The following is a 19,895-nucleotide window of genomic DNA, read 5'->3' as shown; positions in this document are numbered from 1 at the left end:
CTGCTTTCTCCCAGTGGGCCAGTCAGGCCATCTAGGAAAATGCCCCTGTAATTGTTCCATTGTTTGACAGTTAGACCTGTTAGGCTACGTCTACACTATGGGGGGGGGGGGGGAATCGATTTCAGATATGCAAATTCAGCTACGGGAATAGCGTAGCTGAATTCGACGTATCTAATCCGACTTACCCCGCTGTGAGGACGGCAGCAAATCGATCGCCACGGCTCCCCCGTCAACGGCGCTTACTCCTACCTGGGCTGGTGGAGTACGTGCGTTGATTCGGGGATCGATTATCGCGTCCTGATGAGACGCGATAAATTGATCCCCGAGAGATCGATTTCTACCCACCGATCTGGGCGGGTAGTGAAGACAAGCCCTTAGGCTTAATGGCTTACAATTACAGGTCTCCTGAGTGTGGGAGTGTGCTAAAATTGCCTACACAATCTCAGAAATCCTATATATACACACCATATTTTAGGTTTAGATACAAATTCATCACCGGGCACACCTGTATTTGTCACACAGGGCCAAGCCCTCATCTGGAGTAAGTCAGTGTAACCCTACTGAAGCCAATGGAGCTATCAGCCAGCTGAAGACCTGACCCATAATGTCTCAGATTATGTTTATCCTAGGTATAATAACAGAGTTAGTTGGGTATAACAGTTCTCACATAGCTAAGCATATTCATAAAATCATAGAATTCTAAAACCCAACCTCACAAACACATATGGTGAGTAGTCCCATAGAGTTTGTGTTGGCATGGCAATCACAACAAAGGAAATGTGATGAGGTTGCCTCTATGGCATCCCTTTATGGCTCATCAGGATTCCTCCCAAGGTTAATTGGCTGGCCCTGTTTTGTGTTGTGGTGGTTTTTTGTTCCTGATTTTTTCTTAACATCCCAGAAGAGGTAGGACTGAAATGTGCCTTGGTCTCTTCAGGGCTTGTCTCCCAACACTCCATGCTTCTGTTGATCTCTCCAGGTCTGGCTCTCTTTTCTAGCAGTGGCTCCTCTGGCTAGCAAGCTGGCTCAGTGTCTGACCTACAACCAGGCTTCTTTCCCATCAAGAGAAGCTGAGCTCTGCTCTCCTTCCTGGTCAGCCCTGAACTGGGGCAGTCCACTCTTTTTAACCCCCTCTCCATGCCTGATATTTGCTGCAGGTGTTGTGGGGCAGAGCCAACTGGCTCCACAGGCTCTTCTTAACCCTCTCATTGCCAGTGTGGGGCTTATCCGCCCCATCATAGGAAGTTTTTGTAAAACTGAAAATATTAGTGGGACATGCTGACATGAACAATTATTTAATTGCTCTTTATAGATTGGACCCTTTATAGATAAAATGCAGTTTATCACTTCCAGCTCTGTATTGTCTATAATTAGTTTTAGTGACTGGGCAAATATCCAGCTGTTGTAAATTGGTCTAACTCCTGTGAAGTAGAATTATGTGGATATGCACCAGCTGAGAATCTGCCCATTGTGCCCATCTGACAATAATAATAAGCCACCACAGCACCTGAATTTCTAGACAGATGGTGGGTATCTATAGCCCTTGTTTAGTAGATGACCAAGCAAAGAGTACTTTTAACCCAAGAAGTGTAATGAGAGCCTACTAATGAGTCATACCCTGATGTGGCTTATTGCTATATGTCTCATTAATTTATCCTTAAAAAAAATATTTTTTTCCCCTAACATTGCTAGTGCAGAGGAGGATGAAACTTCCAATGTATCTATCACTAGGAGATATATTCCCTAGAGGAATAAGAGAAAAGAGGAACTAAAAGTCATTTAACTTCTGTGTAGTCAGTTTGCATACCTGAAAAAAATAGCTATAATTTGATTTGAGACCTACAGATGAAGAATGCTACATAACAACTAAGCATTTTTGTTATTCTCTCTTCATCTAGTCCTAGAAGCCTGGATGCTATATCAACAGCAGTTAGTGATTCAGTCACTTTCAACACTTTCTATTACAAGAAACTCATTTTGGGGTACCAAACAGTTACAACTGAAACTGTGGTGAGTGTCTAGAAGTCCCCACTCTGCTGTTGAAAGGTCAATTTGGCAGGAAAGAGCAATTTAAAATTATCACTTTTTCCCCTCTATTCACTCCCTCTCTGTAAAATCCCAGCTGCCTTTCCTCATTCCCTCCCAGGCTGGCACTAATATTTTTGTCCCTCTCCCCATTAACTCTCCCTTTAGTATTTGATATAATGAGTTTAGAGATTACAGTTTTGTTTTTCAGTGATAAGGTCCCAGCTCTACTCCCCTGGGGTTGCTGTGTGGGAAGAGGATTTAGCAACCAATCAGAATATGCGTTTGGACTATCAGTAACTGCAGACAAACTTTAATTCAACTTAGACAATTGAGGGGAAATGGCCTTAAAGCTATACTTTAAATCCCACATAGGGGCCAAACTAAAAATATTCTGGCATTTTTCTTTTCAGCAAAATGTAGACATAATACTACCATTTATACTTTGGCTACATACTAGCGAAGGAGTATTCCTACCTCTGAGCCAGCATCATTGAAATAACTCTCACAAAACAAACAAACAAAAAGGTATTCCCTCTGCATCAGTGTAATGCAGCTGGTTTGGCAATGGAATGCATTTTTTAAAAAAGCTTACAACATTCTAGAGATAAATTATGACTCTCCTGTTTGAAGAAGTATTTAATAAAACTCAAGCCTTTTCAGTTTATCCTCTCTAAGGATGTGTTTTGTTCTCATACTGCTTGTGGTTTGGGGCTGTAGTTATTTATGGCAGCATAAATGATAATATTTTATATGAAGTGACACTGATAGCACTGTAATAGCTGTGAGACTAATAAGTAACATTACTGTAGAGTGTTTCTTTCCTTTTAGTTCATAATAAAAATGGACATTGTGAAAAAATTATTTGAACATTTAGGGGCAAATGACAAACATACTATCTAAGAACTCAGGTAAAAATGGGGCTTCATGAGCTGCCTGAATGCCTAGAGTGACTAAACCAAAGCTTCTATTCCAAATCCAAGACCTGTCATCTTGCACTGTCACTGTGATTAGAACACATCATAACAACTGCAGTGCTCATGAAAGCAGACAACCTACTGCGAGTTCGCATTAATCCTAGACAATGTTAAAGCTAGTTTACAGTGTTATGGATGCAAAAGCATAGCCACTTATATTTCATTTTCTGAAGCTGTTCCCCCCCCCCCCCCACACACCACCATTCCGAGAGAGCACACACTTCCCACATGGTAGTAATATTTGCCCAAATTAAAGGGCTTCTGGGTAAGCTGGTAAAACATACTGTAGCATTATCAAGAAATTTTTGAACTTCATGCCTTTGCTCTAAGGCTGCACATAATGTAAATCTGGATCAACCCAGTCAGAACTACATCCCAAATGGTGTAAATTACACCTTAGTCAGTATGGTGAAGTTAGTGAAGTAAGAAGTAAAGCAAATTACAGAAAATGTAAGTGAATACATAACAAGTGAAAGCAAACCGTAGGAACACATCAATGACACAGAAACACGAGTCTTCAAATGGCAGATTGATCATAACCCAGCATTTACAAGGAGTGGAAGAACAGGAGGAGGAGGAGGTGACTAAAATAATTTTGAGTGTTTTGCACGCATGAAAATTTTCAGTCAGGTCAACGTGTCTCAAGAAAACTATGAAAACAAAAATGTACATCCAATCTTTGTACTGCAAGTGTGTTCAATTTTGAGTTCTCAGATGAGGTAAATGTTTCCAGAAGGATGATAACAGGAATGGGCAAACGGTATGGGAGAGAGGGCCTTCAGGATCTTCTTCCCATTACAGACAGGGTGATGGAAAAGAGGCCGCAAGGTCTTTGTAGTCACAAGAATGTATATTGTTTGAGGGATAGCTGGACACACTTTAAACTAAATAGAGCCTGCTTTACATTAAATGAGCAGACTTTTTTGTCTTGGTAGAAAATGCCAGATAACAAGTTCAGGACCATTCAGTACATAACATTTCTCCCACTTCTGGAATGGCCACACTCATCTTTAGCTTTAGCTAACAGGCTGTCAACTAGAACTGGTTGAAAACTTTTTTAGAAAGCATTTTTTCCATTGAAACTAAAATGTTTTATGGAAATATATCTGTTTCCTGGCAAAATTTTTGTCAGGAGTTTCCCGGGTCCAGGATGGATTTCAGGGTGAGAAAGGAGGGAAGCAGAGGAGGCCAGAAGGAGGAGAAAGACCCACAGAATAGCCAATAACCTATTGGTTAGGATGTTCAGCTAGGCTGTGGGAGAGCCAGGTTCAAGTCCCTGCTCTGCCTGATTCAGATACATCTGGGAGGCAGGAAAGTATTACTATACCTAGGGTTGCCAAGTGTGGTTGAACGTTGTCCTGGAGGTTTCATCACATGACAAAATCTTTAATTAAAGAGTACTTTTTCATTCCTGGAGATTCCAGGACAATCCTGGAGAGTTGGCTACCCTAATGATACCCAATTTACAAAAGAAAAATGGAGGCAAAGAGATGAGGTCATTGAGTCAGGAAAGTACTTAAACTTGTGTTTAACTTTAAGAACATGCTTAAGTCCCATTGACTTCAATAGAATTTTAAACACAGGCAAATAACTTGGCAAAGTTCAATCAGGATCTGCTGAATCCTAGTCCAGTGCCTTAACCACAAGGCCATTCTTCCTCTGCAGGGCAGTATGGCTGTGGTACAGTAATTTCACAGGTATGTAACATCTTGTAAGATTTACCTGGAAAGTGTGCAATATCACCATTTCCACACATTGAATAAACTGAGATACTGTAGTAAATCTCACAAGATCTGATACGCATTTCTGTGATACATTTACAATTACTTTTTGTCACCACTTCACCTCCTGGATGACATGTAACCAGGTTTAGCTGTCTTTCTGGAGTTAATGTTTGACAAAATATTTCATCGTAAAGTACTAGCTCCAAGGTAACAGTCATAAGCAAAACTATTACATTGTTGAAGAGTTTCAAGAAAATGATGAAAGGAGAAAGGAAAGACATGGCAGATATTATCACACTATGTAGAAATATTCCACAGAAAGAGGAATGGGCAAGAGTGACAAATTGACACAGAGGATTAACCTCCCCCCACCCACCCACCCTCCAACATATTGTTCAGCCCTATTCTAGACAGATACCTGATGTGCTATATTTACCTATAACAAAGATTTAAAGCTTCTGTCCTTTTTTCACGTTTGCAGCACTCGTATAGTTCATTGTGCCACCAAATTATTTTGAACTGAGCTGAGTTTGATAACGATCTTTGTTGAAATTCTGTCCCCATTGAAGTCATTCAAAATTTTGAAATGATTGAATTCCTCAAGAATATACTATATTGATGATTGAGTGGTGGACACAAAAGGTCCTAATAAAGAACATGACCCTTGAGTCACTCCCTAGGCTCCTCACAGCACAGTTCCCTTAAAAGCCATGGTGCTATTTGCTGCCACCTTCACACAACTACACAACTTCCCCTCCACAGGAGTAGATATTCAGCAGAAGTCAATGAGCAGAAGTTAACATTTCTTTGAGGAGAACTACTCAAACAGCACAGGGCAACCAAGAACCAGCTCAGGAGTATAGCTGGGTGACGTTTTTCAGTCAAAAGGGAAATTTGACAAAAAATCCAGTTCCAGGGCAACTAAAGCTACTCATAAATTTGAGCCAAATTAGGCAGATAGTTTCAGCTGAATAAAAAAAAATGAGGAAAACAATTTCAAAAATATTGAAACAGTTTCAATTTTTAAAATCAATCAAAATGACATTCGAAACATGTCATTCAACCCCAATGATTTTTTCCCCATTTTTTGCTGAAAGAAAAAAACAGAATTCAACTTTGGTTCAACAACTGTTTTTTTGGGGGGATTTTTTTGATTCTGCTGCTAAATGAAAATATCAATTGCTTGCTCAGCTCTAGTCCTGAGGAGGCCTGTGGCTCACACCCCACTGGCTGAGAACAGCAAAATCTCCTTGTTGGAAAGTCCCAGTGGGAACCTGGGTAAAAGAAGGAAGGATCAGCTTGCTTGTTCCTCATGCTCCTACTACTTACCCCTTTACATTCACACTCCTGCCCAGCATCCAAACCAGCAGCAGCTCTGTCAGCTTCCCATCCTCCTCCCCACCTACACAGGCCTCAGTTAGAAGAGACCATAAAGGCTGCTTGCAGGGGTTTTGGAGCCATAGATCACTGCTTCTGACATCTCCAAACTAAGCATTGTGCAAGCAGGGAAGGAGAGGGGAAAGCCTTACCCTCCCCCATGTAAAGGTTTATGGAATTTGACTTGCCAAATGTTTTTTCTGCCATTTTGTGGGTCATAAATTAAAAGTTCTCCAGCTGAGTGCTACTGGCTGAGAAAAGTATTAACTTTTGCCGGACCAATATTCTGCAGCATGCTACACCGACCCACTGTTCCTTACCTGTACCCAAGCACTAACCAACAGAGCTTCAGCCATGCACAGTGACTATGGAAGAGGCTGTCAGGAGTTATTGAGGCTTTTCTGACCCTTATTACTTACATTTGCTCAGTGCTGTGCCTCAAAGTAAAGGGGTGCATACAACCCTGCATTTTCTGAACAATTTCAGAGTAAATACATTGACACAACCACTAGTAGTAAGTACAGATGTAATTCAAACCAAAAAATCAGCAGAGTAGATACATGTTTGTCTTTTCATTTATAGGAAGACCTGTAACTTTTTTGTCATTTGTGGCCCTGCATGTCAAGTTAAAGTAAAATCGGTTGTGACCTCGACTAAATGTCTTATCTTTCTCAGGCAAAAACATTGTTAATGGCAACAGTATGTGAATGTCAATAACCATTCTGTATGGAGATGAATCAGAAGCACCTCTAATCTCATCTGATCATTGTGCAGAGTAATGCAGTTATTTTCCTCATATCTGTGTCTCCAAACGGTCTTGCGTTCACTCATCACTGTATGCTGTCAACTGTAATTCTTACTGGCAATTGATATTTTTAAAGAACAGTATGACTACATTATAAATAACAGAGTCCTTATCACTTCCCATGAGTTCAGCATGGCCATGGGCAGGCTGGACTTCAAGATATACATATAGACAATTATTATGCAGAGGGATTATAAACCCTGGCAGACTCTCAATTAAAGCCATTCCATTGTGAGCCACGGTGAAAAAACAACCTAAGATTTGCACAATAAAGGAATAATTATCCATTTACCTCTTATTGTATAGTGTTGCCTACATTTGTTCCTAGTGTTTTATGGAATCTACTGTGGAATTATATACTGTGCTCATTTTAAAATATTGAAATAAGACTTGTCATGTAACTACAATGTTTTAGCAAAATGAAGTTACTCTAGGCAGCTGTGATTACAGCATAATCGGAGCCACTTAAAGCGATGCCAGATGGTTGTGTGCAACATCGCACTATTATGAGAAAACAAATGCTCTATTTTAAACAGCAAAAATAGTTTATAGTATGATCTAAAGTTGGTAATGGAAAGAAAGAACATCCTCATTTGTCAGGATCCTGGTGAGACTGGCAGTTCTATGCAGCAACAACATTATAGGGATGAATAAATAGCCAGGAAATTTGGCTTGTATCGCATGGAAGCTTACAGATGGTGGATGAATTCACGTCTATCATGTTTTTTCCAATGCACTGACTTTTACATATTGCTGCCAGCTGGAACATAGTTTTGAAACTAGAATATAAATCACCTTCAATATGTTTCCAGCATTTGAAATAAAAACAAATTTTGAAGCAGGTAGGGGAAGGTAATTCAGATTGAAGGAAATCTTATGGGACCTAAATTAAAACCTAATGGGCTGAATTGTTCATCCGTGTGAGTTAAATGGCTTATACCACAGATAAGTTTAGCCCCTGTGTATTTTCCCCCCTTGAGTAAAGAAAAACATACCGTGCAAAAGCTGATACACAAATGATATCTAATCTACCAAATACCCTGCCATTTTATAAGTAAGGTAATTTGGAAAAGCTTTTGCATTAAAACGTATCCTCACTAGAATATGAAACATCTCTCACAAAAGATTAAACCATGCATAAAATAAAGAGCATGAAGCACAAATGCATTATTCATTTTATGTGTTGATATGATGGAAGCATCCAGAGGCCTGGATCAGGATGCCTGTGTGTTAGGATGATGTGCAAACACAAAGGTAGACATGATCCCTGCTCTAATGGACTTACAAGGAAAAATGTATTTCCGTTTTTTTAAAATATATAAAAATAACATTTACTTTTTACGTGCAGACATGCATAAAGAACTCACCTGACCTTCCTATATTTCAAGCTCTGTTTCTCTAAATCTGGTAGGGACTACTAAGAAGCAAATAATCCTGATAGTGATGAAGTGGACTGTGTAGTTGGGGCGAAAATGATTTCCCTTTCAAAGAGTTTTCAAAAAGTCTGCTTTTATGATAGATTGAATTGACTTCCCTGAGGAAATCTCAAGCATTGTTTATGAACGGATAATTCTATGCTTAAACCTATAAGACATTTTACAATAGCTATGATCAAATATGATTTGGAAATCCACTGACCCACTTTGATCTATACTTACATTGTGCTTTGTGAGGTTGGAAATGTTAGTTGCTATTGCTTGTAGCCAGTCCATACAGTCTTCAGCAGAGAGAGACTGAATTATTCCACTGCAAACTCCATCCACAGCAATTACTTGGAATGCATTTTGCCTATAGACATGTCATAACAGATCAGGTCAGAAGAAAAAGTCATATGTTCTAACATATTATCTTAATACCACATGTAGAAAAGCTTTTCTTTCAACCACAATAGTCAACTACTGAACTCTCATCTTATTTGTTATCTCATTTTCTATATATCTGACTTTAATTAAAATGAATGTAATAACAGGTCAATCAAGATGATATTTAACTTCTATAGATGGCACAGCTACAAAGATAAGAATGATTGCATGAAAATCTTGAGCAACATTTTCAAACCTGACTATTTAAAGTTAAGTTCCTAAATCCGTATTTAGGCAGTTGATTTAAATTCTTAATATGGATTTAGGAGCCTAACTTTAGACACCCAGGTTTGAAAGTGTTGGCCCTTAGACTGAATGATTACTCAGTTCTGGGAAATTTATGATGCCTCTACATCAGTTATAGAACAATGTTTTTCCCTCAGAATTCCAGTTCATAGAGTCTCCTCCAAACACTTACCCGAATGGCTTCAGAAGCTAAATAAATGAGAATATTTGGTGCATTTTTAAAAGCAATTCAATATCTATACAACTGTATCTGGGATTATTTGGAAGTTTAAAAACTATTATATGAAGTGAAAAAATACAAATTCAAGAAATTCATTATCAAACACTGAAAGCAAGATTTCATGAAATGTCATATAATAAACATTTCATCCCTAAAAGCTTTGATTTTAAAACCATTCTTTAAATGAAGTTAGCTTAGTGTCTAATTGTTCTATGCTGGTTCCTATAGGTGACAGAGTTTTTGTTTAAAATGATCCTATTCTAAACTACTTATGAAAGGATTGGAGAATTCAAAATTGATCCACAATGATTTTTCTATATTACCTTTCTGCAATATTTGAGCACAAATGGAAGTCTATGATTTACCCATTGACATAAGTGGAAGCCATCCAAGTAACCTAATCTGGTCAGTTATATAATGAGTTGTCATGCATTACAGACTGATTTGCTGCAGTTGAATGCCCGGCAATTGCAACGCAAGAGAAAAATTTTGTATACTAAGTACTAAGGGACTTAATTTCTTCAGTAAAGAGCCTTTCTGAAATGCAGCTTATAGGAGGCTCCTGGGTCTCTGGCCGAAGAGCCACCGAAGCGGAGCCTGATTCCATCTCCCAGAACAAGAAATTGCAAAGCACATGGAGAATATGTCATCCCACAGTTGGCATTCTGTGACAACTCCATCCTTCAGCACTAAATTCATAGTTCAAAATTAGGCATGTGTCATTCAGGTACTGTGAGAATAGCTCATCCACAATCAGTCATCTTTAAGAGGAGGATTGGGTCTCACTTAATGAAATCAGTTGCTGACATCATAAAAGATTTTGTAAAGATTCTTTCTACTTCTTAAAACTGCATTATAGTTCTGTGGAATGTGCAGCTTCTATATATCTAGCACACTGGGGTTCTCTGTTTTAGTGGGTTAGTAACCCCCATATTCGGGGTGACTGTTGCCTTCATCCACATCTAAGAACAGTGCCAGTCAAAGACATGCCTGTTTTCCCTTTAAATGCCCCCATCATAACCTCAAAGGCATGGAGTCTTTCTGAACCAACCAGGGAAAAAAAATGGATAGCAGTTCCTTGAAGGTTCTCTCCTCCTCTATTTAGGTTGGAAAAGGTGGGTGGCTGGGAAGTAGGGATTAGGCATCACCTGAGCAGGTGGACTAGCTGGTGGAGCTCAGGTAAACTACTGGCTCCTGTGCATCCAGGGGAATGTATATAAACCGTGTTCCTCCAGCCTGAGCCCCCTTCCCATGGTTGGATTGTTCTGGTCAAAGACACATCTGTTTTCCCTTTAAATACCCCTTCTGACTGAAAGTCAGGTCCGTTACTTCACACAAACTCAGAGACCACTTTCAGGAAAACAGACTCATTCTCTGTTTTGGGCAAAGAATGTTTTTTCAGGACTCCTGGCAAGCAGACAGTCGAGTCCCTTCTTAGCAAGGATTTTTCATCTGGAAGAGTCAAAGAGAAGTTCTGACTCTCTTTTAGGCATGGAAAAAATAATCAGAAATTCCTTCTTGACAAGGAAAAAAGGTCCCTTTTCAGCAGGATATTGAGACATACACACACACACATATACACACACACACGCACAAAATGGTTGGTCACTTGGTTTAAAGGGAAGCCAGTTGTGACCCCTTTCTTATCATCAGGGAGTAAATGCAGCTTTTCCTAAGCAAAAAGCCCCCAAAAACAGAAAAAAAACACCCAAGCCCTTCTACTGGCTGAAGCTTAATGAGCATCAGATAAAGGACTCTCCTCCAGGCCTGGGCATTTTGAGATGATACAGAATCTCCGCTTTAACCCCAGTGAAAAGCTTGAACCCCTTTGATGTTCATATATATGATCACATTGACACAAATAAATCAAACTCATGGTTTGTGATATATAGAAGAAAAAATCTGATTTGAAATACCCTTTGGTTTGCACCACATTTTTCTATTCTACGGTATAGAAAATATTTAAGAACATCGGTTCTGTCTGCCAGTTGATTTCTTGCTGAATTAGTTGCCTGAGTAGAATTCAGGTTCCTGGGCTTCTGCAGCATGAAATTCATGGAAGGTTTTAAATCAATAAGCCACAAGGCATAAGTCTGGCAGCATGCAGCTTTATTTTCAGGTTAAAGTGTTAGTATGTTGCAAATATTGCTGTTTTATTAGCTTATACTTTAATCCATGTTATCAAGGATGTGTGCAAGAATTTGGGTAATCATAAATGTGAGCATGTCTATGAAACTGAATATTTCTGTACAGTAACATTTTTAAGGTGTTATAAAAAAAACAATTGAAAGCATGTCAAAGTCTTTTTGAAACTGTCCTGAATTAACCTTCAAATTACATAGAAGGTTCCTCTCCAATACTGTGCATAAAGTGGTACATTAGAAGTAGATAAGTGATGATGATTATGGTAATGTATACAATAATGATACTTAGTTAATACTTATATATCATTGTATATTTTCAAAACACAAACTAATTGAGACATAAAAAGGCATCATGTAACACAATTTGTTTAGTGAAAACAGGCTTTTAATTACTAATTACATAATATGTAATGACTCTATTTTTACTTAATACTGTTTTCAATATCCTCTCATTAATATTGCTTTCAATAGCTTCAGTGTTTTCAGTCATCATTAGGAATTTATCTGCACTCCTCTGATAACAAGATATTTTGAGACACTGTTGTATTCCAGAGTAATTTTCACTATTCAGAAGGGAAAGAATCTGCCTTACCCAACACAACTAAAAGTTTTTTTTTAAACTTGTCCACCAAAACATATTTTTTTCTCATTGCCAACTCAACTTTCTTCCATGTAAGTTGTGTTGAGTTTATTGTTCAAGTTACATAGTTGATACAGGAGGATACAGGGAGACTGTGCAATTATTCTAGGATGAAACCACATAACATCCTTTTAGTTTGACCTAGACATACTCAAAGTTCTTTTCTGGAAATCATGGCCTGGATTTAAATCTCTGATGTACAGTTACTTTCTTAAAAGAAACTGCAGTACCTAAGTATGAACTCCATGAGTCTATGCATGTTAAGCATTTGAAATTAGAACCAAAAGAACAGAATATAATTGTATTTTGTCAGTGTTCAAAATTAAACTTTAAGGCCCCAAATCCAACAACTAGTTACATGCATGCTTAACTTTAACCATGTGAGTAGTCCTCAGTGAAGTCAATTGCTTAGTTGAGTTTACAGCAAAATAGTGTTCAAATCTGACCAAAGTAATGACATGCCTTCCATTTCCCCAGAGAAGTTTTCTGTCCCCATTTTATTCCCATTTTGAAAATGCTCTCTCTCTCTCTCTCTCAACATCCATCACTACCTTGTAATGAGTAATCAGGGTATGATGTAGTCCTCATCCTTCCTATACCAAGCAGAAGAACAGTAAATGAAGCTGATGTCAGGAACAGAGTTGGGTCAACTGAAACTGTTGACAAATTCAGTTGAAATTTGGCAAATTGTTTCAGCCAAAAAAAAAAAAAAAAGAAATGGGGGGAAAAATTCCAAGTCAAAACATTTTGACATTTCAAAACAACACATTTCAATTTTTCATTTTGAAATGATTTTTCATTTAAAACAAAAAATAAATAAATAAAACCACCTGAAAACAAAGGAAAATATTTTGTTTGACTCAAAACAACTCTTTTTCCCCCCAGATGTTTTGCTTTAGCCAATGAACCAAAAAAGTAATTTTTTTGCTCAGTTCTAGTGAGGAATACCAGACAATCATGAAATCTATGTGGTAACTGATTTGTTACCATTGCCATCAGAGTTTTGTATTTTAATTCCTGTGATTCCTAAATGCTTAAGAACAATTTTGTCTTCAAAGGAGGCACAGGTGGCAAACTGAAGTATAGAAATATACTGGGCTAGTGTGCATGTACACAGCTGCCTCCCAGTTACTAGAGTAAAACTCATACTGACACCTATTATAAAATGTCTATGGATATATGTTGCTGGCAGAATTGAAAGCAATGATATGTAGGTGTTCAGACCATTAAAATGTTGATGTGCTTATTAAGCTTGCTTTATAAGATTCAGGAACAAAAATCAACTAAAATGCAAAATATTTGGAAAGATTTTCAAGTACAGTATGATTATTATTTTTTCAACTTCCTTGCTGATTTCTATTAAAATTGGCTTGAGAGCTATGATCAACAGTACAATCATTATTAAACTAAACTGTGACAAGTAGTGAGAGGACTGAACCATCAAGTAGCTCTATGGCCCATGACTATGGGGAAATAGATATTTATCTTTTCAGCTGAAGTGCTGATTTACTAAGTTACCATTAAGATTATATCTATCCACAGGCAAGACAAATTTCAAGCATACATACTTATTTACCTGCACAAATCTGATCCTGGGAGGTACTGGGAAAAACGGGAATGAAGGAGCGGGATTAATCGGAGATCACACCATCTCTTCTCCCACCTAAGCCCTGGTGATGTTGGCCATGAGGAACATGATAGCGTATCCTGGAAGAAATTTCAAACACTTCTGATTTTTGGCCTTTATCATAATCATCTACCATAGAGAGAGAGACATTTTTCCTTCAAGTATTTGGTGCCATGTTTTATGTAATAAAATCTTTCCTGAAAATTCTATTTGATCAAGTTTTATATGGTGTGGAGAGATTCCATGCTTCTTTTTTTTTTCACTTTTGATTGCAAAACAAAAACTGAAACAAGTATGGTTGGAGGAACTGCGAACAACTGCCATCCCCTCAACCAATACTCTATATAGTAAACTATGGAAATGAATATTGCAAGCCTGGGGAAAACAAAAGAACAGAATCAAATGTTACTGAATCATGTTATTGCAATGAATAGCCAAGGAAGGTGTTCAAAATTCAAAGGTAAAAGACAATATTTTGAAGTGTTGAATATAAAAGTAGCTATTCAAAATGCCACAGTTGAGGCTTATCATACAGTATTTCATAAATATTTTTAAATTGCCATGCTTGGCAACCTGCAATTGCTTTAGTACCAAATTATAAAATGTCTTCGACTTCAAGGGGTCACCATATTCCTCCCATGTATCACATGTTAAATTAATATGCAGCAAGCAGCATTTACATTAGATATTAGAGAATGTTCTAATTATAGGGGCAGTTAAGCTCTGTAATAGGCTTCCAAAGGAATGCATAGAATCCCCATTATTGGAGGTTTTTAAGAAGGGGTTGGACAAATACATGTCAGACATGGTCTAAGTATAAAGAACAGGAGTACTTGTGGCACCTTAGAGACTAACAAATTTATTAGAGCATAAGCTTTCGTGGGCTACAGCCCACTTCATCGATATGCATCCGAAGTGGGCTGTAGCCCACAAAAGCTTATGCTCTAATACATTTGTTAGTCTCTAAGGTGCCACAAGTACTCTTGTTCTTTTTGCGGATACAGACTAACACGGCTGCTACTCTGAAACCGGTCTAAGTATAATTAGTCCTGCCTCCAGGGGACTGGACTTGTTGACTTCTCAAGATCCCTTCCAGCCCTTTATTTTAGGATCTTATGGACATAATTAAAATGACATTAAAATAAAGCAAACAGAATATCTTCACAGATAGCAATGTCTGTGTGTGTGCATGTGCGCACATGTGTACATGTGTTTTGTATATGCTCCCTTGACCTACACAATACAACACATTTTACTAGGACACTCCAATGCAATTTTCTACAATGGTAATTTTACTGTCACATTTCAGGTTTCTACTCTCTATCCTTCAGTTGTTTCCAAAATGCTGAAGAATATCTTTGGGGCATGCATTGCCTTTTTAATTAGTGCTTGTGCTGTGCCTACCACAATGGGACATAAATCCCTGATTTGAGATTTTTAGGTGCTACTGTGATATTATTACTACCACTAATAATAATAAATTAATAATAATAACAATTATATTATTATAAATGGGAGACAGAACTACTTACAGAAAACAAACAAACAAACAAAAACCACAACACTCTTAAAGCTGAGAGGGCTGAAATTCAGACCCCAATGAAGTCAATGGCAGAGGGGCCAGGATTTCACCCCAGACCTGGTGAAATTTTCAGAAAGTTATGAATGAAAAAGGGATTATAATGGAAATGCATAGAAAACATTAACTACAGCAATCACCAGTCCTATAGCCATACTGTATTACATAATCACATACTATGCTGACCCTGTGCCTGAATGAGGTGTGGGGGGAGGGGGTAACAAGCCCCAATACATTCATTCACTACATATCACTGATGGAATCAGTACTCACTGTCCATTCTGTCTACCAAGAACCCAATATGCTTTAAATTATACCTATGTATAGTAATTTACTCAGTGAAAATAGCGTTTTAATTACTAATTGCATAATGTGTAATGAATCTACTTCTGCTTAATATTGTTTTCAATACCCTCTTATTAAGTACAACATTTTCATTGTAATTAGTCTAGAGAGTTACATTCTGGTAATTATGAATGAGATATAACTCATACCAAGGCATAGGGCCACAAAATGTAATACGTGGTGCATCAATGCCCCATTCTGTGTATGTAACTCACATTGAAAAATAGAGATCTGTGTTGTGTACACATGTACAGTGCCAATAGAATGGAGGGAGTTCATTACTGAAAGAACCCCTATCATTAAACATATTCCATGCAGGCAGAAACTTGTGTTTTAAAAACTTAACCAGTTCAAAAATATTTTTATCAGACCACAGCAGACCCATCACACTCGGTGACACAAATGATTTTTTTCATGGGGCAATTATACTTGAAAAGTGGGTTCCTAATCAATGCCTGCTAAAAGCTCAGAGAACATTCCATTAAGATTCAGGTCATTGGCTACTGATTTTGTTTCATATGCAGCAACTAAATTATTTGGATTGGGTATTGGATTGGTTAGATTTTTTGCTGGTGACTCATTCATAAAGTGTGTTTTGAACTGCAACACATTTCCTAAGGTGACCATTGACTAACAGAAGTGAATCATTGAGTCTCTTTCATAAATTAAGGTTTTTTTAAAGGTGTCTGCACAAATAGCTTCAAATGACAAACTTGTCTTTAGAAGGAAAAGCCTGTGAAATTCCATCATGAGGGATACGTGATTCGATCTTCAAAAGACAGGAAATGTACATTTAAATTGCATGAGCAACCTTGACTCTGCTCCTTTGGCCTATATACTATACAGTATACTATGTAATTACAAACTCAGATAATGAAATGTAGTATGCAGTATTTTTACACTGAAAGGTGAATCTATTAAGACCTACAGTAAATGACGCAGAACTCAGGAGTCATTCATTCATTCATTGACTATCTTGCATATAATTGACTTCCATAACACTTTCCATAAGGCATACAAACATTAGGAGATTTATCTTGTATCTAAAGTTGTAGAAAGTTAAAATATATATTATACTAGAGAAATTTTGTGTGATCATTTATTGTAATGCATATGCACAAGGCAGCGATCTTAACTTCGTAACTTTGAAATAAGTGTATACTGTATGGGAGAGGTTACAGTGAAGTTTGGGATGAAAATTAATCTCAACCAGCAATATTCGTAATTAAATGGTTTATTTTCCACAGAAACATCATGTATTTGTCTTTCAATTGAGACAATACATTTATATCTTCTGAATCTACAGCTCATATGATCCTTGAATTAAATGTTTGCATGAAAACCACCTCCTGCCTCCTATTCTGGCACCAGAAAAATGCACCAGAAAACTGTTTTAAGCATCCAGCTGATAATTTTCCCACTCCCAGTGAGTCTGAATCCCAGGTGATATCCAAGTCTATTCCATCATCCGTCACAGCCCTCTTCCTTCATAATCTGTCTTTAAGCAGCAGCTACAAGCCAGAGAAATGTAGAGCAACCCTAAGGCTGTCGTTAATTTATCTAGGAGCCAACCATGGGATTAAAGGAGCACAAAGCTTGGCTAAAGCCAAATGGAGCACTAGTGCAGCGAGGATCTGGGATTATAACATTAAATACAATACTACTTTTACCACCAATTATTTTCCATGGTCCAATTACATTTGAAAAGTGGACTCTTGATAAATGCCTATCAAAAGCACAGAGAACACGCCATTAAAAATTCAGTCATTGATTGTAAGTCCAGTGGGCCTGGGTTTGATCCCTCAGATGTTGACTTTGTTTCATATCCAATCATTACATTATTTGGATTGGGTCTAGTGGAGATTTTTTGTTTTATATATATGTAAACTCATACTTTTCAGCCAAAATTGTTGTATACACCTATTATTATATCTCTATATCAAAAGGTTTTTATAAAAATGAAGCTGGTCTGGTAACCTGACTTTTCAAAGTTTCGGCACTCTGCAGCTCTTACACAGAAATCACACTCTGGAAAATTACAAGGTGCACCCACTCTGTAGAGATTTATGTATGATCTAGATAACCAGGAATCTCAAGGTTGAGGGCATTTGGGGTAAAAGTATACTGATAAACTCATCTGCAGCCAGTAGCTCTGTTCAACACACACACAGACACAAACAAAACAAGCAAAGCACATACAATCCTTTTATACAATCAAATTGCTTCATTTCAGATACTCCAGATGAGATGAATCCTTCTCTTTGTATTTCTGTCATGATCAGCATTGATGTTTTCAGTTGTAATTAGGGAATGAATAAACTGCTTAAAATAAAAATAAACAACAAAACCCACCAAAGCATATTTTGAGTTATGAAATAACTGATAACTTATAAACTCTTTCCCCCCCATCCTTTTTCTTATGAATTTTGGCTCCTTACTGGGACCAGACACAAAAATGTCAAAATGCCTCAGGAAAAGACTATTTGTGTTTCTACTATGTCCAGGAGCAGGAAGTTCTCTAATGTTCATTACTGAGACTGTGCTCAAAGTATCTCTTGCATTTATATGTTTCCAAATACCACACATTTCCTGAGATCTCCAATAGAACTATACAATTTTACAGCTCCTCAAAGCTGCAAGGCCAGAAAATACAAAACCAAGTACAGTAAAAGCTATTTTATCCGGCACTTCACCAACCGGAAAGCTCTATAAATCAGCATTTCTGATCTTCATTGAAATTCGGGTTTATAGTCTGGTTGGTGCAGGGCCAGCAGGGGGTTGGGGTGCAGGAGGTGGTGCAGAGCACAGTATCTGGGAGGGAGTTTGGGGTGCTGGATTTGGGGGGCACTCACCTCAGGCGGCTCACCGTAAGCGGCGATGTGTCCTGGCTTCTCCTAGGCAGAGGTGTGGCGGGCGGCTCTGCGCACTGCCTCTGTCCCACTCCGAGCGCTAACTCCGCCACTCCCATTGGCTGGGAACCACAGCCAATGGGAGCTGTGGGGGCAGCACCTGCAGGTGGAGGCAGTGCACAGTGCTGCCTGCCGCACCTCCACCTAGGAGCAGCCAGGATACGTCGCCATGAGCACCCGAGGTGAGATCCCCCGAGATCCAGCACCCAACACCCCTCCCGCATCCAAACTCCCTCCCATAGCCTATGCCCCGCACCCCCTTTGCACCCCAATGCACTGCCCCTCACCCCCTCCCACACCCAAACTCCCAGAGCCCATGCCCCCGCACCCCCTCCCGTGCTCCAACCCATTGCCCCTCACCTCCTCCCACACCCGGACTCCCTCCCAGACCCCACGCCCCGCAACCCTCCCATGCCCTAGCCCCTCACCCCCACCCATGCCCAAACTCTCTCCCTGTTAGTTAACCGGCATTTTGCACTTACCTGCACCTCCCCCATTTCCCCAACATGCTGGATAAAACAGCTTTTACTCTAATACTACATATACATTACACTTTAGGGAGGGAATTATAGTACTAAAATAAGAAATTGGAAAATAGGAAAGGAAGGTACAAGGGAGGGGAGACAAAGGAGGAGGAGTTAGGTGGAATGGAGTTTGGGCATTCCTTCAGCAATCTGAAAGTCTTTTATCCAAATGAATCTAAAAACAGAGTCCAAATTTCCTCATAGATTCAAAGGCCAGAAGATACTATTTTGATTATCTAGTCTGGCTTCCTATACAGCAGAGGCCATAGAACTTCACCAAAACAATTCCTACAGTATATCTTTTAGAAAAGCATCCAATCTTGATTTATAATTTATCAGTGAATCCACCATGACTCTGGGGTAAATTGTCCCAATGGTTAATGTAGGCCTTTTTTCCAGTCTTAATTTGTCTAATTTCAACTTCCAGACATTGGATTATTAAATATTTGTTCCTCGTGTACATATTTATAGACTGTTATAAAGTCGCAACCTTCTCTTTTTTGAGCTAAATTGATTGAGTTTCTTGAGTCTATCAATATAACACATGTTTTCTACTCCTTTAATCATTCTCTTCTCTAAACCCTCTCCAATTTTCAACATCCGTCTTGAATTGCGGATACCAGAATTGGACACAAGAACAGGACACAATATTCCAGCAGCAGCCATACGATTGTGAAATATAGAGGTAAAATAATTTCTCCACTGCTACTCAAGATTCCCTCCTTTATGAATCCCAGAAATGCATTCACTGTTTTGGCCACAGTGTCACACTGGGAGCTCATGTCCAAACAACTATTCACCATGACCTCCAATTTTTTTTTTTTTTTTAGAGTCAGACTTCCCAGGATCGAGTTCCCCATCTTGTAAGTAAGGCCTACATTCTTTGTTCCT

General features: G+C 38.5%; 1 protein-coding gene across 2 annotated transcripts in view; it reads right to left on the bottom strand.

Annotated features, from left to right (window-relative positions):
* Positions 1-19,895, bottom strand: part of SNTG1 (syntrophin gamma 1) — a 566,961-nt gene that overhangs the window by 168,767 nt on the left and 378,299 nt on the right. For both annotated transcript variants that reach the window (XM_034762903.1, XM_034762905.1), the window contains 2 exons: positions 13,597-13,727; positions 8,567-8,696 (listed from right to left, as the gene is read on the bottom strand). In XM_034762903.1, the coding sequence (XP_034618794.1) occupies positions 8,567-8,696; positions 13,597-13,727 (261 nt within the window). The remainder of the gene's footprint in view (positions 1-8,566; positions 8,697-13,596; positions 13,728-19,895) is intronic.

This window comes from Trachemys scripta, chromosome 2 (assembly GCF_013100865.1).
Source record: "Trachemys scripta elegans isolate TJP31775 chromosome 2, CAS_Tse_1.0, whole genome shotgun sequence".
In the NCBI taxonomy this organism is placed as follows: Eukaryota; Metazoa; Chordata; order Testudines; family Emydidae; genus Trachemys; species Trachemys scripta.
The sequence above is the reverse complement of the archived record's forward strand: the minus strand, read 5'-3'. Positions and strand labels throughout refer to the sequence as shown.